The sequence below is a fragment of the Polistes canadensis genome, unplaced genomic scaffold (assembly GCF_001313835.1).
Source record: "Polistes canadensis isolate GaletaPanama2010 unplaced genomic scaffold, ASM131383v1 scaffold_125, whole genome shotgun sequence".
NCBI classification, from domain to species: Eukaryota; Metazoa; Arthropoda; class Insecta; order Hymenoptera; family Vespidae; genus Polistes; species Polistes canadensis.
In genome coordinates, this window is record NW_014569672.1 from 389605 (window position 1) to 415065 (window position 25461).

A 25461-nucleotide genomic window follows, 5' to 3' on the forward strand; every position below is an offset into this window, starting at 1 on the left:
TTCTTACGTAGAAGATTATTTTTCTAATGTGGGATATGTTACACGTTCATCGACCACCGATCACGCGTGCAACCTCTCTGCTATATATAAATACTCCTCTGCTAGTCGGCGAATCTCAGTCAGTCAAGAATACGTCCAACGGCCACGTTTTCTTGAATAGAAAGACAATTTTCTTTGCTTTAAACGTCGTTCCAACTTGGACACTCAAAGATCTGAATGAATTTAATCATTGAACTTGTTCTCGTGCATGGATCCAAACATTCGTTCACCTTTGTGTTTTAAAATAAGTGCGCAAGGGTAGTGAGAACAAAACTGGCTCGATAATCAGTAACCAATCGTGCACAAGTGGATAGGTCAGATACGAAAGCATTGTTTTTTTGCTTTAATTGAGACAAGAAGAGGAAAAAGAACAAGAATAAGAAAAACAAGAAGAAGAAAAGAAAAACAAGAAGAAGAAAAGAAAAACAAGAAGAAGAAGAAAAAGAAGAGGGAAAAGTACATACACACACACACACACACACACATATAAAAGCAAAAAAAGATGTTCAAACAAACGAATAAATATAACTTTTGCCTTAGGCTAATTATCTTGATCGTATCGATCATGTGTAATACGGCTCAATCGATGCCGAGTAACAATGTAAGTTGTCAAATGAATCATCTTTATCATCGTACACCCAAAAGGATGAACTTGTCACAATCGAACGACGTTGTGAAAAAATTCTCTTGCCGAGAACCACAATTCCGATCCTACAATTTAAGGGATTTGATGAAGGATATTCACACCAATTCGGAAAGCGTTAATTACCCGCTTTACATTGTTTTGAACAGATGCGATGTACATTCCGGATGTTGCGGGAGTACACTGAAGAGCTGTACCCCGATGGAATCGGAAATTTATCACGACGAGTTAGAAGTTGAGATCAATAGTATAGAAACTAATATTTCAAGAACATTATGGATAAGAGTTGAACAACACGGTAAATGTATTTGTGCGGAAACCGACCCCGATGAACGTCAGAGTTTTTCGATCCCGAAAATTGAGATGATTTGATTGATTGATGTTGTGAACAACAAAATTGATTCCTACGTTCTTGTGAATACAAAAAAATAATAATAATAGAAACTATAACAAAAAGACAAAAAAATATGTAAGTAGCAATCTCGGTGATAATATTGATTAGGACGTATTAAATGTGTATTACATTTCCGAGAACAATATTACAAAGGACGTCTTCTCTTTTTTATTCAACTTTTTCTATCTATTTATATACCGATTGTTTAATCTCGCTTAAAACATTCCAAATGTAAAATCCATATAGTTTGAAATGTTCGAAGGTGTTTGATGCAAGCGTTTATAGTGCGATGCGCAAAGATTGGCTCGTAGCCCAGCATGATCTATATAGACAGTGTCTCTTTCTGAAACCAAATGCCAATGAATCGGCACCTGTTCTTCAAAATTACTTTTGCCAAAATTGAAGTCTTCTTAGAAAAACTAAATAAATCAATGAAATATAAACAAAATTCAAATTTTATACATATATTATATTATAATCAACGGCCTAGCCACGTTGGATTACTAGCTCTTTTTAGATCATTAAAATCAAGCAACGTGAGCACGGTTAGTAACATGGATAGGGTGACTCGTTCGAAAAAGCAAAAGACAAAAACCATGTGCTGTTGACTCCAGAGAAACGGTAAAAAGACTCTTCTATTCGGTAGAATTGAATAAGTGTTAGAAGGTGTTCGTAAAAAAGTGACTCAACCCGTAAAAGGGAGAGCAAAAAAAATATATATATTTGTAATCGGATTGGAAGATACCAATGTCTTGAATCTGTATTACAAGGAGTAAACTATATTGTTATATTAGTTTTTTTTGCTCTCCCTTTTACGGGTTGAGATCCTCTTCTATTAACACCTTTTTACATTTGTTCAATACCAGAGAAGTCACGTTTTTTACCGCCTCTCTGAAGTCTTTTGTTTTTTTGGACAAGTCATCCCCCCATCCATATTACTAACAGTGCTCACGTTGTTTGATTTAGTAATCTAAAGGGAACTAATAATCTAACGAGGCTAGGTCGTTTGTTTCACTGTGAATATATTATATTATATAAATATAATTATAACACTTTGTACTCGGAAGATTCCTGTGAGAGGGACATAAGTTTTTTTTTAGTAATTAGATAGGAAAAATTTATGTTAAGTTCAAATTTCAATAAATAATATGTTGCTCTCTCAATGTTTAGAAATTCATATAAATTAAATTTCATTAGAATGTATTTTTTTGGTTTCAAAGTTATACTATATCTCTACATTGTTAAGTTGCTAGCAGCCAATTTTTAGGAATGTTTCGAATGCACAAAGGGATAATTATTTAATTATAATTTTAATGATTATATAAATATAATATATTAAAAATATATAATGTATGTATATAGAAAAAAGTTCGTTAAAATTCGTTGAACTGAACAAGATTTCCTTAAAAAAGGAAACAAAATACGCTTCGTTTAATTGTGATAATACGTAGATAGCATTATAATTGTAATTATATTTATATATCTATATGTGTATAGTTTAAGTCATACTAATTAATTTATTGATCGTATTTATAATCAGTTTTTTTTATATCTATTGCGTACTTAAAAAAAAAAAAAAAAAAAAATTCATATCATTTTCATTCGTAAAAGACTTGGAAAATATTAACTCTGATGCAATAACTTTTCAATCAAAATTTTTACCATTGCATTATTTTTCTTAGAAAACAATTAGTTTAATTCTTTTTAAGATATTAACAAAGTAGAATTATTTATTGATTTAAATTTAATGAACATACAATTCGCGACACGAATTGTTCGAGTTAGAGACTGAAATGATCGTATAAACTGATTTTCATTTATTTTTTTAGTTTCGGAAAAACTTTGGCGTCTTATTAATTAATAAATAATAATATAAGTTTATTTGTAATTATATGAAATTTTTTAACTAATATTGAATTTAATAGTAAATAATTATAAATATTTCGAAAGAGCAAAACATTGATAGCATTGTAGGCATGATATATACATTCATCATGCTACGCAATATCCATAAATTACATACTAATGACGTACATACGTACCGTATATATGTGAAATTATTTTTGGACAGTTTAATACACACATACATGTATATATATATATACATAGCGCAGAAAAAACAAATTTATTTTAATAAAAATATGTACTAGCTCATACACATACACACCAAAACAATGTTCATATTTTTTGGCGACTAATTTTGATAATATTAAAAAAATAAAAGAAAAAGATCTTTATTTAATTATATGTAATATATATATATAATGAAAAGATTTCAAATAATAATTGAAAATAATTATGAAGATTAATTATTATGTATTTAAAGTGCCAAGAATGTTTTAACAAAACACGCATACAAAAAAATGTAATATTAATAAATTTTATACAAATTTGTTCCTAGAACGGAAATTATAGGCTAGTTTATTTATTTATACATTTAAGGAAAATGAAAAATACTGCCATAAAAATAATAAATGAATTATATTGTTCTTCGTTTTTACATTAGTACGTAATAAGTTTTTAAATTCATCTTTTTTTTCTGTTTTATTTTATTTTTAGTTTTAATGAAATATACTTATCAAAGAAGTACTTTAAAAAGAAAGAATTAGAAAAAAAAAAATAAAGAAGAAAAATAAAATTATTTCTAAAAGTAACGAACAGGTTATTACTTGGATTAATATGTAAAAAATAACGAATAAATTTGGTAATTTTAACAAAATGGACGAAGGGCTTAGGCACTTTTAAATTGCTAATTATGTCTTGTATATTTGAAAATAAAACGATTATAATGGAATGTAGTTAAACATATTTTCAGTATTAAAAAATAAAAAACACAAATAGTATTACTTTATATAGCAGTCATTGCGATTTCTGTGAAATACTTGAAAGAAAAGAGAAGAAAAAACAATGGTCCATTAAGATTCCCTATCTTCGTAAAATGATTATGTCATTATTATTATTATTATAATAATATAGTAAATACGTTAATTTATTTGTACAATGCTTTTAATACCCTATTCATAAGAAATATATTTTCATAATTTTTTTTTACTAAGTGTAAAAGAGAAAATAAAAGAAATATATATGTTTATACCGTTACTCGATTTGTCAAAATCCATTTATATTTCTTATAATATTTAATTCCTATTATAAGCTAAGTATATTTTTTTTTTTTTAAATTAACACTATAATAATGAGATGTAAAAGAGACATGTATGTTCATATACATTTATATGTACCTGACCTATATAGTAAATTTAAAAACGTGCGTATGGATATTTAGCACGCATTCTACCTCGTCCTCTAGAACCTCGTCCTCTTCCTCCACCTTCGTTATTTGTTCCTCGTGTTGCATGTCCACGCATTACATTTTGTCCTCCTGAGGATAAAAAAAAAACAAAAAATGATGAATAAATGATCAAATAATTGTAAGCCTCAAAGATAATAGACAAGGTATTAGTATTAAAGATAAATACATTTAATATATATACTTAACATCAGAATTAGAATTTTATTCTGAAAAAAGATCAGATGATGCTGTCTCGAAAAAATAAAAAAAAAAGTATTTTTATCTTAGATAAGAATAAACGGAATATATGCAAGATTATATATGCATAGATGTATTAACCTCTTCCAGATTGACTTTCCCAGACAATAGGGGTTGGTCTTGCACCACGAGCACGAAACGGTGATCGTGCCGATCGTCTAAGGGGTGTACCTCTATTACCATTAGCAACTGCAGCAGCAGCTGCAGCGGCAGCAGCAGCCATTGTTCGTTGACGAGTATTACTGGAAGGAGATGCTTCAGCTTCTCTGCTTTCTTCCTCTGCGTCGTCTTCAACAATGTCACTTCCAGGTTCTTCTACACCTTCTCCCGTGTCAACGGCATCGTCATCACCTGATACTAAAGATCCAGCTTCTTCTGTCCGCTTTTCACCTTCTGAACTCACTCCTGCAATTATTTCAATCAATGTGATTTAAAACATGAATAATTGATTTGATCGGAATGTATCAGAAATATTATCATATGCAAATATCATGTCATTTACCTTCAGTTGGCATCGTACTAGATTCTGTGATAGCTTCCGTTTGACCCTGTTGTTGTTGCTGTTGATCTGCACTACCTACACGAATACTTACAATCGTAGATTCTTCGTTAGTATCACTCACGGATGCACCTATTACCGGTACTGTTGTTACAGTACCGAGAGTTTCTTGTTCTTCCGATGGACCACTACTAGTCTACAAAATAAAGAATTATTATTACGTGTAAGAATAACTTGCATGAATATGTGTATTATTTAATTACTTACAGACGGAGGCAAATCTGCAGCAGGGGAGACTTGTAAAGGTGTAGTAGGTACACTACGGCCAGTACCGCCATCTTCTAATTGACCAAGATCTATCCTATTGTCATCTATGCTTTCTTGTACCACTTGAGCTGCTCCTGAACTTAATGAACCAAATATTGTTCGAGTAACAGTTCCAGTAGTAGTTGTTAGTGAAGGTGTCGAAGAAGCTGTATTGGATGCAGACGAATCTCCAAAAGTGAATCGTGCTTGAGGTACTTGAGGTGAACTCACAGCTTCTCCAAATCCATCTCCTCGTCGAGGTACAAACAATGTGGGTGTACTGGGTACTATGCTATCATCACCTCCATCTTCGTATCCTTGTTGTGGCTATATTATCGAAATTTACATTTTACATTTATTAATAAAATTAATGTTTTCTCTCTCTTTAGAGAAGTAGCATATTCATATAAATTAAAAAACTAACCAAAAGCAAATGTTGCTGTTGCTGTTGTCGGGGCATTGGTGCAATACCACGCGATGAGCGAGAGGTAAAGGAAGTTGCTGGTTCACCCGTTTGTCCAGCACTACTAATTGCTTCTGATTGCTGTTGCTGTTGATTTACAGGTATCGTTGCTTGAGCTTGCCTCGGAACCTCCACACTAGCCGAATCTTCTTCCATTATAATCTCAACTTCGTTGCTGTCTCGTTCTACCTCTGCTTCAACTTCATATGGCATTTCATCTTCCTCTTCCATTTCTTCGTACGGATCATTATCAAATTCCTCTTCTTCTTGTGCTTGATTATTTCCACCTCCTTCTCCTTCGTCACAATCTACTATTACTACACAACCTTCTTCAACTTCTTCATCTTGATCACGCTGACTAGAAGTAGGTACCTACAAATACGATGAGTATTATATATATATTTGTTTAAATCACTTTCTTTTTTTTTAAGTACCATTCAATACTTACTTGATACTCTATTTCTGAAAGACTGGCACTAGCTGATGACCCTAACTCTGTTTGCCTACTTCTCTTGGCTTTTGGACTAGGTGCTTGTTCTTGTCTACTGTGATCTTCTATTATTCCCGATCCGGATGCAGTAGAATCAAGTGTTCTAGGACGTTTATGACCAGTAGATGCTTGAGAAGTACTAACTGACTGTGTAGAACTGCTAGCTACCGTTTGTTGTTGATCACTAGCTACTGCTTGTTGTTGTTGTTGCTGTTGTTCAACTCGTGGGCTAACAAGTGCCACAGTCTGTTGCTGCTGCTGCTGCTGTTGTTGCTGACATTGCTGTTGTTGTACATTTAAAGTTTCACCACTCTCTGCGTCTTCTCTTTGAGTTGATTCAGCAGATTCGCTCAATTGTGGTTGAACGACTAACTGACGTAGCGTACTTGGTGTAGTTTGTGAGGAACTACTTGTACTAGCTGGTTGAAAATCTGTGAGACTACTTGTCGGAGAACTTGTCTCAGTTGTATGAACTATTTGTTGTTGAGGTTGTTGCTGTTGATGAGGTGCAACCATAACAGGTGCGGTTGCAGTCGTCGGTAATACTGCTGCTGTTCTAGACTGAACTACTACACTCATTGGCCTAATACTTGCTAGAGGTGTTTCTGCACGTGCAGACATAGGCTTAATATTAGCAGTAGGAGGTTCACTTGGTGGGCTAACCCCACTAACTCCTGTTAATTGTCTCTGCAACTGTGTAATACGTTGTAGCAGAGCTTCCTTTTCTGCTTGAATTTCTGTCTTTTCATGTTCCAAACGAGATATTCTTCCTTCCATTTGAGATTTCAATGCAGCAAGTCTTGCATCATGGTCCGATGTATCTGAATCATTCGATCCAGATTCTATTTTTGCTTTTAAATCAAGCAATTCTTTCTCACAGACTTTTTTTGATTCTGTAAGTTGCATGATCTTTGTCCTAGCGCCTTTCAATACTTGTTTAGCACGTTCTTCCTTTTCTACGCTAGTCTTGTTCATCGTATCTATCTCTTTCTTCAAAGATTCTGATTCATTTTGAATAATTGATATCTGACGAGTCAAATCATCGATCTTCGTAGTTAATTCAACATTCGCTTGTCGTAACTCTTGCCGACCTTCTTCGCGTAATTGATCTTCGCGTTCTTGCGTTACTTGTCCTGAATCATCACCTCCTGCATTACCTGAAGACATTCGCGTATCATCAGATCTGTTTCTCTCTTCTTCTACCGTTTTAGCAAGCTCCTCAAATTGTGTTTTATATTTTTTAGCTATTTTTCTTATCTGAATTTCCTTATTCTTGATATCATTTAAAACTACTTCCTTATCTCCAAGTTCCTTTCTCAATGTTGCTAAATCTTTTGCTTTCGAAGTAGAATCTGCAAGTGCTTCGCTTAAATCTTGACCCAATTTACGAGCTTCCTCGGAAATTTTGGAAACTTGTTCGCCTTGTGCCTGTACTTGTTTCTGAAGTTGGCTCAATTGTTCTTCCAATTTATTTTTTTCTAATTTCAATTGATTCAATTCCTCTGTACGTTTAGCATGCGTTTCGCGTTCAGAAGTAAGTAATTTACTTAAACTTTCACGTTCTGTTTGTAATCTACGCCAATCTTCGGGACTAGCCTTGTTGGATCTTTCTACTAACGCGTTAGCTCTTTGTCTCCATCTCGTAGCTTCTCCTTTGAGACCAGTGTTTTCTTGTGTCAATGCTTCATTCTTAGCTGCTAAATCTCTTGATGTATCACGAAGTGGTACTAACTCCTCGGATAATACCATTACCTTTGACGTTAATTCGTTCACCTTAGAAGACAAATTATCTCTTTCTTCTCTCAAAATCCTATTAGAATCGGTTATGGCATTTAATGTTTCAATTTTTCTTAATAATTCAGCATGCTTGGATGTTGTAACCACATCAATTTCAGACTTTTCTCTTTCGGAATTAAGAACAGTTTCAGTTTCCTTTAATCGTTTCTCTGCCACTTCTGCTTGAGATTTTAATCTCAAATTTTCTGCTCTCAAAATGTCAAATTTAGCCATGGCTAAATCTTTTTCACGTCTCAAATATTTAATAACTTTAAGTAGTTGTTCAGCAGATTTGGAATCTTCATCCGTAATACTAAAACTACGATTCATTGCTTCGATACTAGTATTAGGACTGTCATGACTACTTCCCTTTGATTGTTGACTTTGCATAATAGCTGTTTTGTCGCTTAACTCTTGAATTTGATCATGTAAAAGAGAGTTTTGTGCATCCAGATCTTCAACCCTTTTTAAAGTTTCTTGAACCTCTTCAATCAATTTTGCTTCTCTTTCCTTAAATGCTACTTTTTCCAATTCCAATGCTTCAATAGCTGCATTTCTTTCTTGAGTCAATGTTGCCATTTTTTGATCTACATTTTGCATCTCTTCTTTTAATTTTGCTAGTAATTGTAAATCTGTCGAATGTAGAACCATTTCTCTAGTATACTTTTCTTCAGTTTCCAATGCAGTCGTCGAAGCAACCTGCAAGTCACTTTTAACAAGTTCTAATTCACCTTTGACCTCGTCAAGTTCTTCGATTTTTCTTTCAGCTTCTGCGAGCTTTTGTCGTAGCTCAGAATCTGTTTCTTGACGACCACTTGAGATCTTAGCTAATTCTTCACCCAGTTCTTTGACTCGTTTTTGGAGGGAATTAACTTCAACTCTCGATTGTTTCAGAGTATTTTCCAATTCCTCTTTACATTTATTATGTTGTTCCGTTAATTCTCTTAACTGTACCTCTGCACTTTCAGCAATATCGCAATATTGTTGACCTTGTTGACGTGCAGTTTTTAATTGTTCCGTTAGAGATTTTACCTCGGCTTGATTGGTTGCTAATTGCATTTCTAGTTCCTTTAATCTTTTAGTCATATTTTCGTCGCCAGTGAAAGGTTTCGATATTGAATGAGCAACAGCTTGTCTTAACTTTGCATTAGCTTCTTCAAATTTCTGAGCACTTTCTGTTTCTGCTTTACGAGATTCTTCCAATTCGTTACGAATACGTTCAGTTATTTCACGTTCCTCTGTTAGACGTTCTTGTGCCGTACTTAATTGTTTTTCCATAGTCGATAACAGTTCTCTAAATCGATCCTGTTCTTCCTGTAGACGTCGTCTCAACGCAGCGCATTCTCTGGTAGCATCGTCGAAACGTTGCTCGGTACGTAATTGATTTTCCGCTTGAACACGTTCCAAACAAGCTTTGATAGATTCTACATCAGCTCTTAACAAAGATTGTGTTTGTCTTTCCCGTTGGAATAATTCTCGTTCTTTTAAAAGACGTCCTTCCGAATCTCGCAATAATTGTCTTTCTTGACGTAAATTATCTAATTGTACTTCGGCGCGAGACAAACGTGTTTGAGCAGATAGAGCTTCATCCTTCAAGATCATTATACTTTGTTCGTGCTTTCCAATAGTAACATTGTAATTACAACATTTCTCTTCTAATGCTTTTATTTGTGATTTATATGACGCTACATTTGCTTGGAGAAGTTGGAAACGTCCATTCGCAGAATCCAATTGTGCTTTCAATCTACAACAATAAGCCGAATTTGCATCTGCCTTCTTTCTATGCCTTTCAACTTCTTCGCCCAACATTTTTTCATGAGCTATCTTTTCTTTTCTATACAATTCAAATTCGTCCGTAACTTGTTTCAATTTACTCTCTAATTCCTCATATTTTCTTTTCCATTCCTTTTCTTTTTCGTTATCCACTGAATCTTTAGATTTATCTGCCTCGTTTATACTTTCTGCTGTGCTTGCATTTAATTCCTTATTTTCTTCATTAGACAAATCTTTCATTTCTGTTGTATTTGATTGTTTCAAACTTTGTTGATACATATTTTTATACATATCACGTTGTCTTAATAAACCTTCCAACATTTTAGCTTGTCTTTCTTGAGCAGCTTGCATTTCTGCTAATTGTTCCAAGTACCTAATATGGATATTTAATGTTAATTTAATTATTGTTTTATTGTAATTTATTTTAATGTTATTGGAAAAAAATATTGTATATATAAATACAAACCTATCCAATTTCTCCTTCATTTCGCCAGAATTAATCTCATCCGTAGCTTTTTCCATTTCTTCTTGTCTTGACGACAATGCACGTACAATTGATAATAATTTTTGATTATTTTCTTGTAATTCTTCGATGTCTTTAAATGTTACAAGTTTTTTCGTAATTATTTGCGAAGAAGCTAGATCATCTGTATTTACTGTTGAAAATTCATTTGTGTGTAAACTATTACCAACTCTATTTTCTTGAACTTCTTTAAGAAGGTAACATACCTAATAAAAAAAGAAAAAACAAAAAATAGTAAGTAGATGGTTTACAGTACATATCGTTATATATCCTAATTTATTTCTAGTTTTTTATTTTTCCGATAATAAATGAATGTATAAATAACTTACCTGTCTAGCTAAATCGGCAAGTTCCGATTTTAATCTTTGATTTTCTTTAGTATAATGTTTGGATACACGATTTGCTTCATCAGTAGATTCCTGCAGACGATGATTTTCTGCAAGAAGTTCATCCAACTGTGCTGTCAATGTAGCAACATGATTTGTCGCAGCTTCGTAATCTTCACGTTGCTGTTGCAACACAGGTGCTTTATCTTCAAGTTCACGTAAGATAACATCCATTTGTGATTTTAAGCGTTCGTTTTCTTCGCGTTCCGTTGTTAATTCATTAATTGCATCTACTAATTGTGTGTAAATTTGTGTGAGACTTAATCCCTTCTTTAAAATTCTACTAGCTACGGCTGCTGTTGGTGCCAATTGTTCAACGGCTTGATCTAATCTCTCTATAATTAAATAAGAAATTTTATTTTATAAAATTTTATTTTTAGAATATGTTCATTCATATTCAAATGTTTACATGTTTACAATATTTATATCTTACCTTGCTTAATATTTTTCAGTAGTTCGTTTGCATTTTCCAGTTCTTTAGTAAGTTCAGTAATTTGTTGTTCTTTTTCCTGTAGATCTTGGTTGTGTTGTAACTGAAGTTGATTATGTTTTGTTTCCAATTCACCAAACTGTTCAGTAGCATGTTCTAACAATTCCTGAAGTTCTTTAACAGCGTTTATAAATTCTTCGGCTTTTGCATTAGCTTCATCTGCCATTCCTTTGTAAAGATCTGCCAGTCTAGTTTGAGCTCCAATTTCTTCACGGTACGAAGCGTGTATAGATATCTCATGCGTTCTTTGTTCTTCTAACTTTTGAGAAAGTTCTTCACAACGTCTTTGAAGAGATGAATGAGATTCACGCAATTGTGCAGCTGATTCATTAGCAATTCTCAATTCTTCATCGCGTTGTGATAAACGAGTATCAGTCAGAAGAGTTCGTGCTGATGCTTCAGCTCTCGTTGCTTGTAATTCTGTTGTTCTCTTACTTAGTTCTTCTTCCAAACCAGCTATTTGTTGAGAAAAGAGCGTCCTCTCTTGTTCCAAACGTTTTTCTCTATAAAATAAATTTATATATTTAAATTATCATTAAAAATTTTGCAATTTTTTATATTGTTAAATAGTAAAAATACCAACTTGAAGTCCAAAGTCATGTCACGGCTACGAACTTCTTCTGCTTCCGCAAGAGCTTGGCATTTAGCAGCAACAGCGGTTTGTAACTGAATTCCAAGGGAAGACAATTCAGTACGCATTCTTTCGATTTCAAAATCTCTTCGCTCAACTTGTAATTGCAGTGTATCTCTCTCATCCACAGCTGCATCTCTCTGTTTGCGTAAGTCTCCATTTTCTTTTTCTAACCTATAGAAAATTATAATAATCATACAATGTTAACGATCACTTAGATATGCATTATATCCAAAGTTTATTAATTAACTTTAATTTTTATCTAATTAAATTAATATATAAATTACCTTTTAACAGATTCTTGCAATTTCTGTACTTCACCCTTAACTTCATTCAAATTAACTTCTAACTCGGTAGTATATTTAACAGCCAATTCTAGTTTACCATTACATTCATCGAAATTCGATTTAGTTTCTGTTAATTCTTTCTGAACTTTTTCCAAATTTTGTTCTAGAAAACAAACAAATTATCAAGAATTAGATAGAGCGATCGTTAGAAGTAAGAAAATTGAATACAAACTATCGATACGTACCAAGATTTTTGCGGTTACTTTCAAAAACTGCCTTAGCAGTTATAAATTCTTCAAACTTGGCGTTAAAATGTATCCCAAGTTTCTTTTTAATTCCATCGGGTACTTGCTTCAATTCATCTTCATTTAAAATGTTATGAAGCACTTTCTGTTCGTTCTCGTCCACCGTCTCCATCTTTTCAACACTACGCACCAACTCTACGATGCACTTAACACTTTTCACAATTATATAACAATATTTTTTGTTTTATTATGATATTATTTTGTTTAATATAATCCCCGTTAATTCTAGCTACGATCGATTTATCAAAATAACTAATATTTTCGACATAACTAACGTAAATTAGCACAATCGTATAACACGCTAATGAATACAATAAAACTACCGGCACTAGAATTCTCAAAGAACTGACGCTCTTTCCGATTTCCTACAGAAACTATTATTTGAAATTGTCTGTATAGTTAAGTAACCAGATATTTATCCAATTGGGATCTTTGTCTAGAATGTATTTTGCTTCTTCAACCAATAGCAATTCTTCAACCCATGGAGCCTGTATACAAAGAAGACGATCGCTGTATTATAAATGTGGCTACAATATTCACAATGAAAGGATGATTTCTATTGCCACTAGAGAGCGCGCTAGTCGCTTAGTCTGGTTTTTAGAAACAGTAATTAAAACAAAAACATCAGAGACCTATTAATTTCATTTGTTTTTTATAAAATCAGACGTAGTTAAATCTAAATTTAAGAACATCACCGCCGCCCTCGTGGATAATTATCGTACTCTACATTTACTCATTTTCAACAACACAAATTCGACGCAAACGCCTATCTCAATCGTCCTCCTTGTATATAGCTTCGTTCTTCAACCAATAGCAATTCTTCTTACGAAATAACTCCAATAACATTTACAATAACATTTCATTGTGAATGAACTTCTTCCAAATACGAATGAGGTATGAATTTGATACAAAAGATTATACAATTATATTTATAAATTACAATGAGTATTTAAAATCAAATTTGCCAACATATTATTATTATTTATATTGTTTTAACTTTAATATATGATTAATGAAAACATGCAATAAAATCGATAGTTATCGAACAAATTATCGAATGATTTTAAAATTCTATTTCAATTGAAATTGGATTCACATTGTTGTTTTTGGAAACTTGTTTTAACTAAGATAGACGAATTATTGTAGTATACAAAAAATTCTTGTATTTATTCTTGAAAGAATGAAAATTAAATAATGTTTTCTACAAAAATAAACATATTGCCAGTAAAGAGTATTTTAGGTTATGCTAATTTTAGTATTAGCCATTGCAAATGGGAAACGATAATTATTTGTTCATACAATGTACGAGCCTATTATAAAAAAAGCAATCTGAATAAGATATTTTATAGTAATATAAAATTTCGACCTAAAAATGGTATTGCCATATTATTTGATGATAGACAATTTTGTACAAGAAATGAACCGAAGAAAGCGAATATTTTTGGTGATATTGGATATAGCAAATATAATAGAGCCAAAATGGACACGGAAGAGGAAAAGGAAGAAGAATTTCAGGATAATATAGCTAAAAAACCAGAAAAGATAAAAGCTGCTTGGCGTCAGTATGTTACAAAACTAAATCATCATATTGCAAATGGAGATTTGTCATCTGCCTTAAACGTACTTTCATTAATTAAAGAAAATCGTGATAAACCTACTACTTTCATGTATAATCTTCTTATACGTGCTTATTCCTTGCACGGAGATGTGAAGCAATGTTTCAGTCTTTATAACAAAATGAAGAAAGCACAATTGAAACCCAATGATGCTACATATACCAGTTTAATTAATTCTTGTGCAGAATTACAAAATAATTCTTTAGCTCTAGAAAAATTAAATGAATTACGCCTTCACTTGCATGAAACAGGATTTCCATTGAATGAAACGCATTACCATGTATTAATAAAAGCTTATAGTCGACAAAACTGTATTGCTGAAGCTTTCCAAATAGTGGATGAAATGAGAGATAAACGAATACGTATAACTGAAGTAACGTATAATTCTTTATTGAATGCTGCAATATCTGATAAGAAAGCTGGAATGAGACATGCCTTGATCATATGGCATCTCATGCGCAAATATAAAATAAAACCAAATCTAATAACATACAATCTATTTTTTAGAGCTATGAGAGATACAAACTTTGGGAAATGCAAAGTTAGTGATGTATTAATGCCTCAATTAATGGATATTAATTTAATAAGTAATACCAAAGCAAGCAGACCAAATTTGCTAAGTACTCCTCCTATTATTGCTTCATTACCCATACCTATAGTAATAAAAAATAAGGATGTAGAATGCGTATTATCACTTGATACGCAATTAGATGATATTTTTAAATATAATCGTTTTATTTTATTCGGCGGCTTGGAAAATGTCTTACAAATGATGAAAAAAGACAATGTCGTACCAAATACAGTAACGGCTTCTTTATTACTTGATTTAATTCCAAATACAGCATACATTGAAGATATATTTCTTCATAATATGAAAAGTAGCAACATTGATTTAGATATCGATTTTTATAACATGCTTATTAAGAAAAGAAGTATGAGGAGAGAATACGGTTTAGCTAAGGTAAGGCAAATGAAATATATTACTAATAAAATTTTTTCACAGGGAACTTAGACATTAAAAGAAGTAGAACTTTAGATTGATTGAGTTGGAAGTTTCGTCCCTTTATTGTCCAAGTTCCCTGTGAAAAAATTTTATCATTAAAAATTGTAATTTTGGACGAGAGAAATACTAAAGAAATATATTACTATTTGTTTTTTTGTTAATATTCGTCATTCTATTAAATTGAAGAAAATTTTAAATTAAAACTGATTGTTTTTTTTATAGAAAGTCTTGGAAGAAATTCAACGCAAGCACATGTTGCCAAATGTAATGACATTTGGTGTTTTAGCATTAGGATGTAATAGAATTAAAGAAGCGAAAGAATTGCTAGAAGGATTGGAAATTGCTGGATATGTTCCAAATGTAGTAATTCTTGGAACACTTATATCTAATGCATGTAATGCGCTTGATACCAAATATGTAATAGAAATAATGGTTTACATGATTGATAACAAAATTAAACCAAACGATAAAATTTATATATTACTGGATAAATATAAGGAAACATTGTCACAAATGTTACTATCCAAGGTAATAGATATTTATGCAACTAGATGAATGCAACATTTACCTACATTAACAGTACTAAAAAGTAATTTTTTTTCTTTTTTATACATATTATTGTAGAAAATTGCTTTCAAGAAACATTTGGAACTGAAACAGGACTTCGAAAAATTTACGGTAAAATATTTTAAATTTAAAAGGATGAATGATGATGATGATAATGATAATGCTGATGATAATATAAATAAAAAACATGTACATAATTAAATAAAGTCAAATTTTATAGATTATATATACAAGTGTATAATTTAATTTATCTTCTTGAATGTATTTTTGACTGTTTTTAGAATAGTTGACTCTGTCTTTAAAATATATAATATACATTTTGGTTAAAAGTTAATAAAAATAAAATAAGAAATAAATTGTCATTTAAAATTATTTTTATGTATTTAATAATGGAGAAAAACTATCGGAGGTAAGGAGGTCGCGTTTCTGGTACCCATGGTCGACTTCTGGCTCCAGTATTTACCACCCGAGAAGGGCATGTTCCACGAATACTGAGTTTATTATAGCCAGTTGGTCCTGTGGGTTGGGCTCCACATGTTTCTAATGCCACAAAATCATCTACATGCAAGGATGGAGGTCTTGATGTATTTGGTGGTCGTGATCGGAATGGATCTGCACCTCTTCCTATACCTCCGACTGTAAGACCACCTCTCAAAGAATTGGTAAATTGTGTCCTACCTCTCATAGGTGCTACTGTAATAAGCATTAAGTAATGAAAATATGTTCCTATGCATTGCATAATATACAGAATCAATAATTATAACGAATTTTTTAAATATATTTTTCTTTATGCTTATTATAATAAAAGAGTAAATATATCTCACCAAATGGTTGCTTCATTTTTGTAATAGGAGAGGGAGGTATTTGTTTTTGAATATCTCTATTTTCTTGATCATCGGGTTGAGTTTTTGATTGTAATGGCTGTATTGCATCATCAGGTGGTGCTTTGGAACATAAACTTTGTGCTTCTGATAGTAGATTAAAATCAGTAGGAAGTAGTTCAGCTGCAAAGTCTATTAGATCTACAACTGTTTTGTTTTGTATTTGATTTGACAAAATAAATGGACATTTCTTTGGACGTCTAGGAATGTATACAGGTGTTCTTAAACATCGTTGTGAAAACTGACTGAGCAAGGCTTCTGGAGTTGGCAATAATGGTTCTAACATTTCAGGTATTGGTTCTTTCTCTTCTTTATCTTCAGCAAATTTTAAAGTATTCACTAATTCTTGTGCGCCTTGTATTTTCTCTAATGGATGTCCAGTTTTATCCCAGGATATTAAAGTTGCTAATTGTTGTGCACGTAGATATAATGACCTCTTTTGCATATCGTTGGCAATCATATTCTCTAAAAACTTTATTGTTAAATCTGCAATGAATTTTGTATCCATATCTTCTAAATTTGAAATATGTTCTAATAATGACTTTAATGCGTCAGGTTTGTTTTCCAAACAACTTTTTACATGATACAAGCCATAATTATGACTGGTAAGAGATAGAAGTATGTACAAAGTATTTTCTAATATTTCCGGCTGAAATTTAGTGCTACTTGCTAATATTTCAATTAATAGAGTAAGGATTGATAAAAGTGGTTCTTTACTTGGTACCGAATGTGTTAATCTCTTTTCAAATGGTTCGTTAGTATCTTCTTGAACAAGACTTAATGTACAATCACATAAGGTCTCAAACGTATCGAGAATTTCTTGTTGAACTCGAACATCATTAGTTATCCTAAATGTTGCGCACATCAATTTAATAATTGGAGGATATCTTTGATCTAATTTAACTTGTGCTCTTGACGCTGGATTGGTCAAAGTTAATAGAGTGGCTTTCATAGGAGCATGCCTTGCTAAGTCACTAAGTAAGGCAAATATTAAAACATTATTTTCTAATGCTGTAGTAGTTATAATAACATCTAATAAACATCTACCTACTAACAATGCAGTAGGTGCTGCTAAATCACTCAATTGTTTACATACTGTGGAAAGAAGTACTAATAAATCTTTATTCCAACTGCTGCAAAGTAGTTTTAAGATTTCAGTAAGATTATTAGCTTGTGCTTGAAGATGTGCAGACCATAATTTTCTTACACCGAGTATACGTGCTGTATCATCAGCTATAACTTCTTTTACACTTAGTAATGGTGGAAGTATGCGTGATAAAAGTTTCAAACCAGGAATGAAATTACATGGACTGAAAGAAACCATTTTTAAAACTTCACCCAACATTTTGGTCCATAAAGATTTGGCTACATTTCCAGATCCATCTGAATCTACCACCTGCGTAAATACCAGGAGTGTTCCTACAATTTCATAGGAAAGACTTTGGACTAATCTTGTAGCAGGAATAGCTTCAACTAATGAGTAAACGCCGAGTAAAGGCACAACAGCAGTTAAATCTTTAAACTCAGTTGCCATGCATTTCACTAATCGCTCTAACAGTGCCCTAGTCAATCTAACACATGGAAGAAGTAATGCAACTAATGCTAATCCTCTTCTTCCAGTCAAAGCAGCACGATGTAAAAATGGCTGTTCATAAAATCCAGAAATGTTAGACATAACAGCAACAAGCGCTGTTAATCCATCGGCAGCAAATAATTGTGTTAAAGCATTTCTATACTTTAATTCGACATATGGTTCCATAGGATCTATGTCATTATTTGAAGGAAAAATTAAGTAATGCAGAATTCTGCATGCAGTTATTAACTGGCCTGGCAAAGATGCTGCTTTATCTGCACTTTTTCTAATGCATGTTACAAGTGAAGAAACATCTCCATAATTCCAATTAGATGTTTGAGCAGCTGTTGTTAAATATGATGTTACATCTCTTAAAACAGCTTGATTTCTAGATTTTTCAAGAATAATACTAGCACGATTTTGAAATATTTCTACGTGATCGGAATAACGTATGATAACTGATATTATCTCAGCAGCAAATTCACAAAGGTTAGTATCAGAAAGATAAGGAATTAAGATATCTATAAATTCACCCATAGGAAGGACCGTTATTATAGCTTGTAATCCTTCAGGATATATAAGGAAAGAATGGAGTTTTTTTAAAGCTACCCAATCAGAGGCGTCATACTTTAAATAAGTTAAACATTGTACAACTTGAAGTCGCCATGCTATAATAGAGCCTACACTTGCTGAATCATATCTTAAAGCTTTTAATAAATATTTTGTTATTTCTGGTTGTTTTAACAAGTGAAATAAACCCTCTTTTGTTTCTGAAAGACGTAAAAGGAAACGATGCGTCGCTTTAATTAAATCAGGTTCTGATTCTGGCGAAGTAAGAGCTAAAAGCAAATAAATCGCAAGTTTATGATGTTCGAAATAGCTGATTAAATGACACCGAGGATTACGATTTTCTTCTCGTTCAAATTCCATTTGTGCACTTGCTGGCAACTGACGCTTAGGCTGAGCCATAAGTGTTGGTGCACATATATATGCATTTGTCAATTCTGTTATTATTAATTTATTAAGTTGTTCTAATTCGTCGAGAACTTCATAAATGTGGACTTTTCGTAATAACGAACTCAAAGCATATTTTAGTCTTGCAAGTTTAGCTGCATCTAACATCATTATGGCATTTTTGTACAAATTACTTTTGGATTTCAGGAATTCTTGAACAATTAGCGGACTTATTAATGCGGCATCCAATGCGCGCAGTGCTGAAAGTTTAACTGGAAGTGCCACATTTTCGCGCATGCATAATGTTAATAATTTATAAGGTGCGTCTACTTTTAAAAGTATGTTTGGTCCCTGTGGAAGTCTACACAAAGCCTCGGCTAAGCGAACACCAACTTTGACGTGGCGCACTTTATAGGCTGGTTGTGGTTGAGCACGAGCAAGGTCTACATCAAGACCTGCATTTACAATATTAGTTAAGTCATTAGTATCACTGTCATTAAGATCAAAAGAACCAAGTGTTGCGCACAATGATTCACAACTATGTACAAATGTTTCTTTCTCTTGACCTGGCGCATTATTAAAATTTAAAACTAATTTAGAAAGTGACTGCAACGTTTCTCGTATTTTATCAGAAGTTTCACTATTCATAGAATTTCCTTCTATGGCCTCAAGTGGTTTTTCCAAATCTAATAGATCAGGCGGTGCTAGAGTATAAATAGCATCCAATTGAATATTTTCGCATTCAAATTCTGTTGTAGGTGGCAAATCATCAGCCATAATATCTTCGTCAGATAATATAGGTTCAAATGGTTCTCCAGTTTCTGCAACAGCTCCATCTTGTTCAGCTTCTTCTTCTTCGGCTGATATTGATTCTGGACTCAAGGAAACAAGAGATTCCGAAGGAGGTGAAGATGGACGCTTCACTCCTTTTTGCGCAGTATTATTTGCATCTTCCTCCCACTGTCCTGATTCTACCTTTCCAGTATCTGTTATTGAACTTCTGGAGGGTTCAACTATTTGAATTGGTTGAATGGGTGGTGGTGGAGTAGCTGCTACACATGTTTCCTATAAATATAAAATATACATTTGAACAATTTGTTCGATCAAAATCTTACTATTCGTAACCTTTATTTTCTAGTTAATCCTAATACACACTCACATTTGGATTAGATTGATTTTGATTTTCATAATACCATTCAGACTGTTGTTCTGAAGGCTGTGCAGTATTTTCTGTAGTTTCTTCCAGTCCACTTACACATACACTAGATCCAGCAGCAGGACTAATAACTTCCTGTGGATTATTCAATGATTTTGTCAAAGAACCATATACAGCTAAAGTAATAGTAGTGTACCAGCCTCGCAATACTAAACCATCAGTTGGTATTTGTTTCCGTTCACATTCTAATTGAATGTGAATATTTTGTTTATATTCTAAACCTCCAAGAGATTCAAATGTAGATGCTCCGGGCTTGCTTAAATCATTTACAAAAAATTCTATCTCAAACTGTGATGGATTAGTAGCACTGCAATAAATAAAAAAGAAATACAATATATATTTAAATATTAAAAATATATATATGTAATAATAACAGTAATAATAATAATAATATACATACACACACACATATATATATGTATATACATTATNCATACACACACACATATATATATGTATATACATTATAAATAATATTCACAAAGAAAAATACTTAAATTTTCTTTCAAAATTATCTTATTTATATGTACATAAACTTTATAATTATGTATCTATATTTATTATAATATTATTAAATAAAATACGTTATTAAAAGAAAATGAAAAAATATATAGTATATTAGATTACCCAAGACGCACACCTCCTGGAAAATCTGCTTGTACTCTAGCTCCCAGTGGTATAATCCTAACCTCGCTGATATAAACAGGTTTTGGAAACTGTACTAAATCCAAGTTTAATTCCTTAAAAGAGAAATAACATTTAATTAAGAATTATTAAAATAATCTTGATTATTTAATTAATTACATATAAATATTTAATTTGAAACAAACCTCTGAAATATCATGAGAAAATGTGTCAAAAAATAACAATTCTGTATTATCCATTTCTGTGTAGCGTTTATTTTCAATACTGTTCCTAATGAGATATTAAAACATTTTAAGGCAATACAACTTATTTGTCAGTTAATAAATAATGATATCTATGTGGTAATCAACATTTTATATTGTATATCTCTTGTTCGAAAGCTTTGCAATGGGTCAATTATATATTATTCACTTAAGAATTTAATATCAAACAGCTTACCACCATTCGCTCAAAGGGTGTGCGACATCAACGAAACGTACGGACAAAATATAAACTACATAAAGGGTTCTACCATACCGACATTTCATTATATGGGTGTAAAAGCTTATTAGTGTTAGTAAGTAATAAAACTAAACTATTCAATTTTTCATTTTTGTGTTAGATTAGAAACATTATAAAGTAATTAGTTTCTATATTTCATATAGATAGAAGGAACCAAGGAAAAGAATTATAATATAATATTAATTAGGGAAATGAAACAAACTAATTAAAATTATAATGTTTTTGGTAAGCGGTCTTTGCTAGATTTTACTTGTAATGTAATGTATAGCATATAAAAAATGATAAACATTACATGGAAAGTAATATCCATTGCCCGGGTCTAACCACGAGGAGTTAACCGCTTCCGAAGACCCAAATTTTAACAAATATGAATTAAATTTTATTCGCCAGTAAAACGCATCGATACTTACATGTTGAAGTACTAACAAAGAACTGATTAAAAAACAATGTAAGTAATCGAAACATTAAATGTTTACGATTCGGCTCAGTAACGAAACAATATTTAAAATAGTCATTTAGAAAACATAAATAACAAAAATATCAAAATTATTTTCTATTCAAAGCACGTTAAAGATATGTAATATTAAAACGAATGTATATGTGCTGAAACAATTTAAAATATAAGTAGAATGTATTAGAATATTAAAATAATTGTTAATTAATCGATGGAAATGTATATTGCAATCGAAAAATAAGGATGTACCCCTTTTGGTGTACCTTCCTCTTCGAAGTCTCCTGTTAGACTGAGTCATTGTCCTCTAGAAAATTACTTTTATTGAAAGTTGTTTATATGACTTTCCGAACGTTGCGCATGTGTAAAAAAGGAAAATTCATCTAATCAATTAAATTTAAGATTACAACGATCTGATTTTAGCATTTTTTCGTTTTTATAATTGTTTAAACTAATGTACATTTGTTTAAACGTTCCTGTGCAGTGGTGACTTCGGAGGGGGAAATTGTCATCGAAAAAAATATCACATCGAAATTATTTAATATTTAAAGTATGTTAATAAGTATATCTAATGCTTATACTAGTACATATATGTTCAAACAATCTGAAATATAAAGAGAGTGCATTAGAATATTAAAATAATTGTTAATTAATCGATAGAAATGTCTATTGTTGTTAAAAAAGCTCGGAATATATGAAGTATGCACTGTCGTCTTCGAAATCTTTCGTTGAAATGAACCTTTGTCTTCTATGTAATTACTTTTATTGAAAGTTGTTTATATGACTTTCCGAACGTTGCGCATGTGTATGGAGGGAATCTTACACCTAATACATAAAATTTAAGATTGTAACGTTTTGATTTTAGCATTGTTATCATTTTTATGTAATTGTTTAACCGCTCCTGCGCAGTTGTGAGGTCGAAGGTAAAATTATTTAACCGTGAACGTTTTTCAAGAAACACAACTCTTAGGCCCCACCCTAGGAGTTTTATCTATTCGCAAGTAATACATTTACGTCGAAGTCTAACAAAAAACTGATTTAAAACAATATATGTTATCGCTAAATTTTTTGTTTATATATTGGCCCAGTAACGAAATCAAGTTCCAAAAAGTCTTTTAAAATCATAACAGAAAAATATATCAATATTATTTTCCATTTAAAATATGGTAATAGATAATGTAATATTTAAACCAGTTCATATGTGTTAAAACAAGCTGAAATATAAGAAGAGTGTATTAGATAATTAAAATAATTGTTAAATAATCGATAGAGAGAAGTGTCTATTATCGTCTAAAACCTCGGAATATATGTTCGGAGCACCGTCCTCTTCGAAATTCCAAAACTCACTTTTTTATCTCCTTTATATTTGTTGAGGTAGGTCTATCTCTTTTTTTATAACGTAGAGAAGCGTAATAGGAAGTGTATGAGAAAAAAAACAAGAATGTGAAAAAGGGAGAAGAAGGAGAAAATGAAAGAAAGAAAGAGAGAGAGAGAAAGAGAAAGAAAGAGAATAAGAAAACAAAATATTCGGCATATAACACGTATTAATATGTCTCTGTGTTTTTCAGCACTTTCGAGCTAACAATGAGATAAAAACAAAAACAGTCGAAATTCGATACTCTCAAAGTTAAACAGAGAGAGAGATGCTCATTCCTCTTCCGTCCTTTGAGAAGTTAAGACTAGTACAATTGACGACGCGTTAAACTATTAAATAATTTTATTCATAACGTTCTCGTGTTAATTTAGATACTTTGAAGAGTTTTTTATTACATAAAACAGTATAACAGGAGGTTTATTTYTTAGGTTATTCTTTATTAAGTTTGCTGATACAAATTTTGTTTTATTTAGAAAAATTTAAAGATTTTTAATTAATATTTTTACTGATATTTTTATGTTATTTTATCTTTTCATGTGTGTCCTGCCTTCAGAAATGATTCACAGGGAATATTGTACTATAACCTTTAGTATGTTTCAGCTTTGCAGATTTTTTCTTTAATTTTTTTTTATTCATCGTCATCATAAGGGTAGGGATCCCATCCTGCAGTCATCAATGAAGATTAAAAGTAAGTATATTTTTCTATCAAAAATTTTTATAATAACTTTAATGGCTTTTTATTGTAACTATGATATTAATTGTTCTTTTCTTTTTCTGTTTCAGAACATCATTGCAATCGAGCGCGTAGGCAATGAAGTACTCGTGTGTTGCATCGATAAAAAAAAATATTAAAGAATCGGAAAGTCGAGTCAGTGTTGTACGCCGTATGTAAAAGTTTCGTTTGCTCGGGTAAAGAAACTCCGTAAGTTTCTTTTATTTGTTTTAAACGTGTGCTCAACGTCATCCTAAGGGTAGGATACCCATCATGCATTCATCACTGAAGAATAAACGTAAGTCACTTTTTATTTTAAACACTTTCTTAGCAATTATAATAATTTTTTCTTACAATAATGATATTCATAATTTTGTTTTTATTTCTGTTTCAGATCATAATGGGAATATTGCAGCGTTGGAAGTGTTAGTGAAGTGTTGCAAGTGTTCGTGCATTGCAATCGTGCGCGAAGTAATATACGGTAGTGTTTGATCGTTTAAATGTAATTAAAATCACGGATTAGAAGCATGTTCGTTCGTTAATTTCAATTCCGACGCGTTCGCGAACTATTTTTGAAATTTATATATTAAATTAACTGCGACCAATGCAGTAAATGCATTAGAGTTTGTTCGAGTAAATTTGTATTTTTATCCTTAAACAGTCGCACTGACTGTTCGCGTATTAGAGTCAGTGCATCAATGAAGATTTTTGTACTTGCATTGACTGTGTGCAAAGCAGTCTTTGGAAGCAGTTGTAGAGTCAGTGATCGGGCGCATAATAAATTAAAATCATACGCGAATTAGAGTCAGTGTTAATCGCCGTATAATAAAATTTCGGTTTCGCGATAAGAAACTCATCTATAGTTTCTTATTTTCGTTAATTACGCGTTATTAGATTCACGCGAGATGCATCACCATGGTGCCAATGAGCTTCATCCTATTGGAATGCATTGTAAGTATTAATTTAAATTTACATTTCATTCAATTCTTTTTTATACGATTGTGGATTATATTGTAACTAAATTATCATTTTGTTCTATTTTATTTTACAGATACGACGACGGATTTTCTACCTTTTCAGAAATGTGGAATGAATTCTTCGAGGGATATTCGATGGATTTTTTGTGGATCTTCGATGGATCTTCTTCAACAGAAAATCGAGGAACTTTCCGATCGTTAGGGTACTATGAAGTAGGAGTGTTTTGGAGCCATCGTAGAACTTCTTACGTAGTGAGTTGAAAATTTAAAGTCCCTCCGGTGCTCAATCATGTCGAAGATGAAAGGTCCTAATCGGCACGAGCTACTGGTTGCAAATATTTAAATAAATTACTGACGAGCATATGAGTAATTTCTTTTTAGGAGTTACTCATGAAAATTGTATATTGTATTATATATTTTATTAGTTCAGGATAGGTT

General features: G+C 31.9%; 4 protein-coding genes across 6 annotated transcripts; 2 read left to right on the forward strand and 2 right to left on the reverse strand.

Annotated features, from left to right (window-relative positions):
* Positions 1–539: 539 nt before the first annotated feature.
* LOC106788089 lies at positions 540–2232 on the forward strand. The gene has a single exon (XM_014751012.1). It carries the CDS (start codon positions 542–544, stop codon positions 1052–1054), a length of 513 nt encoding a protein of 170 aa, XP_014606498.1. The 5' UTR covers positions 540–541; the 3' UTR covers positions 1055–2232.
* Positions 2233–4053: 1821 nt separating this feature from the next.
* On the reverse strand, positions 4054–12904 carry LOC106788092 (nucleoprotein TPR-like). The gene is made up of 12 exons (XM_014751031.1): positions 12493–12904; positions 12248–12410; positions 11913–12134; positions 11273–11832; positions 10783–11174; positions 10397–10659; positions 6340–10303; positions 5853–6263; positions 5390–5755; positions 5126–5318; positions 4705–5028; positions 4054–4455 (listed from the first exon to the last, which is right to left on the reverse strand). The coding sequence occupies exons 1-12, from the start codon at positions 12662–12664 to the stop codon at positions 4334–4336; spliced, it is 7152 nt and encodes a 2383-aa protein (XP_014606517.1). The 5' UTR covers positions 12665–12904; the 3' UTR covers positions 4054–4333.
* Positions 12905–13559: 655 nt separating this feature from the next.
* On the forward strand, positions 13560–15962 carry LOC106788098 (pentatricopeptide repeat-containing protein 1, mitochondrial). The gene is made up of 3 exons (XM_014751050.1): positions 13560–15129; positions 15394–15699; positions 15796–15962. The coding sequence occupies exons 1-3, from the start codon at positions 13747–13749 to the stop codon at positions 15937–15939; spliced, it is 1833 nt and encodes a 610-aa protein (XP_014606536.1). The 5' UTR covers positions 13560–13746; the 3' UTR covers positions 15940–15962.
* Positions 15935–21463, reverse strand: LOC106788097 (protein virilizer). 3 transcript variants are annotated; one of them, XM_014751047.1, is made up of 5 exons: positions 21193–21463; positions 20990–21102; positions 20306–20669; positions 16563–20211; positions 15935–16428 (listed from the first exon to the last, which is right to left on the reverse strand). In XM_014751047.1, exons 1-5 carry the CDS (start codon positions 21244–21246, stop codon positions 16139–16141), a joined length of 4470 nt encoding a protein of 1489 aa, XP_014606533.1. In that variant the 5' UTR covers positions 21247–21463; the 3' UTR covers positions 15935–16138. The 3 variants fall into 3 exon arrangements, with proteins under 3 accessions (XP_014606533.1, XP_014606532.1, XP_014606534.1); XM_014751046.1 differs by having other exon boundaries at positions 15935–16431; positions 21193–21462; XM_014751048.1 differs by lacking the exon at positions 21193–21463 and having other exon boundaries at positions 15935–16431; positions 20306–20437; positions 20518–20669; positions 21003–21094.
* Positions 21464–25461: the final 3998 nt, after the last annotated feature.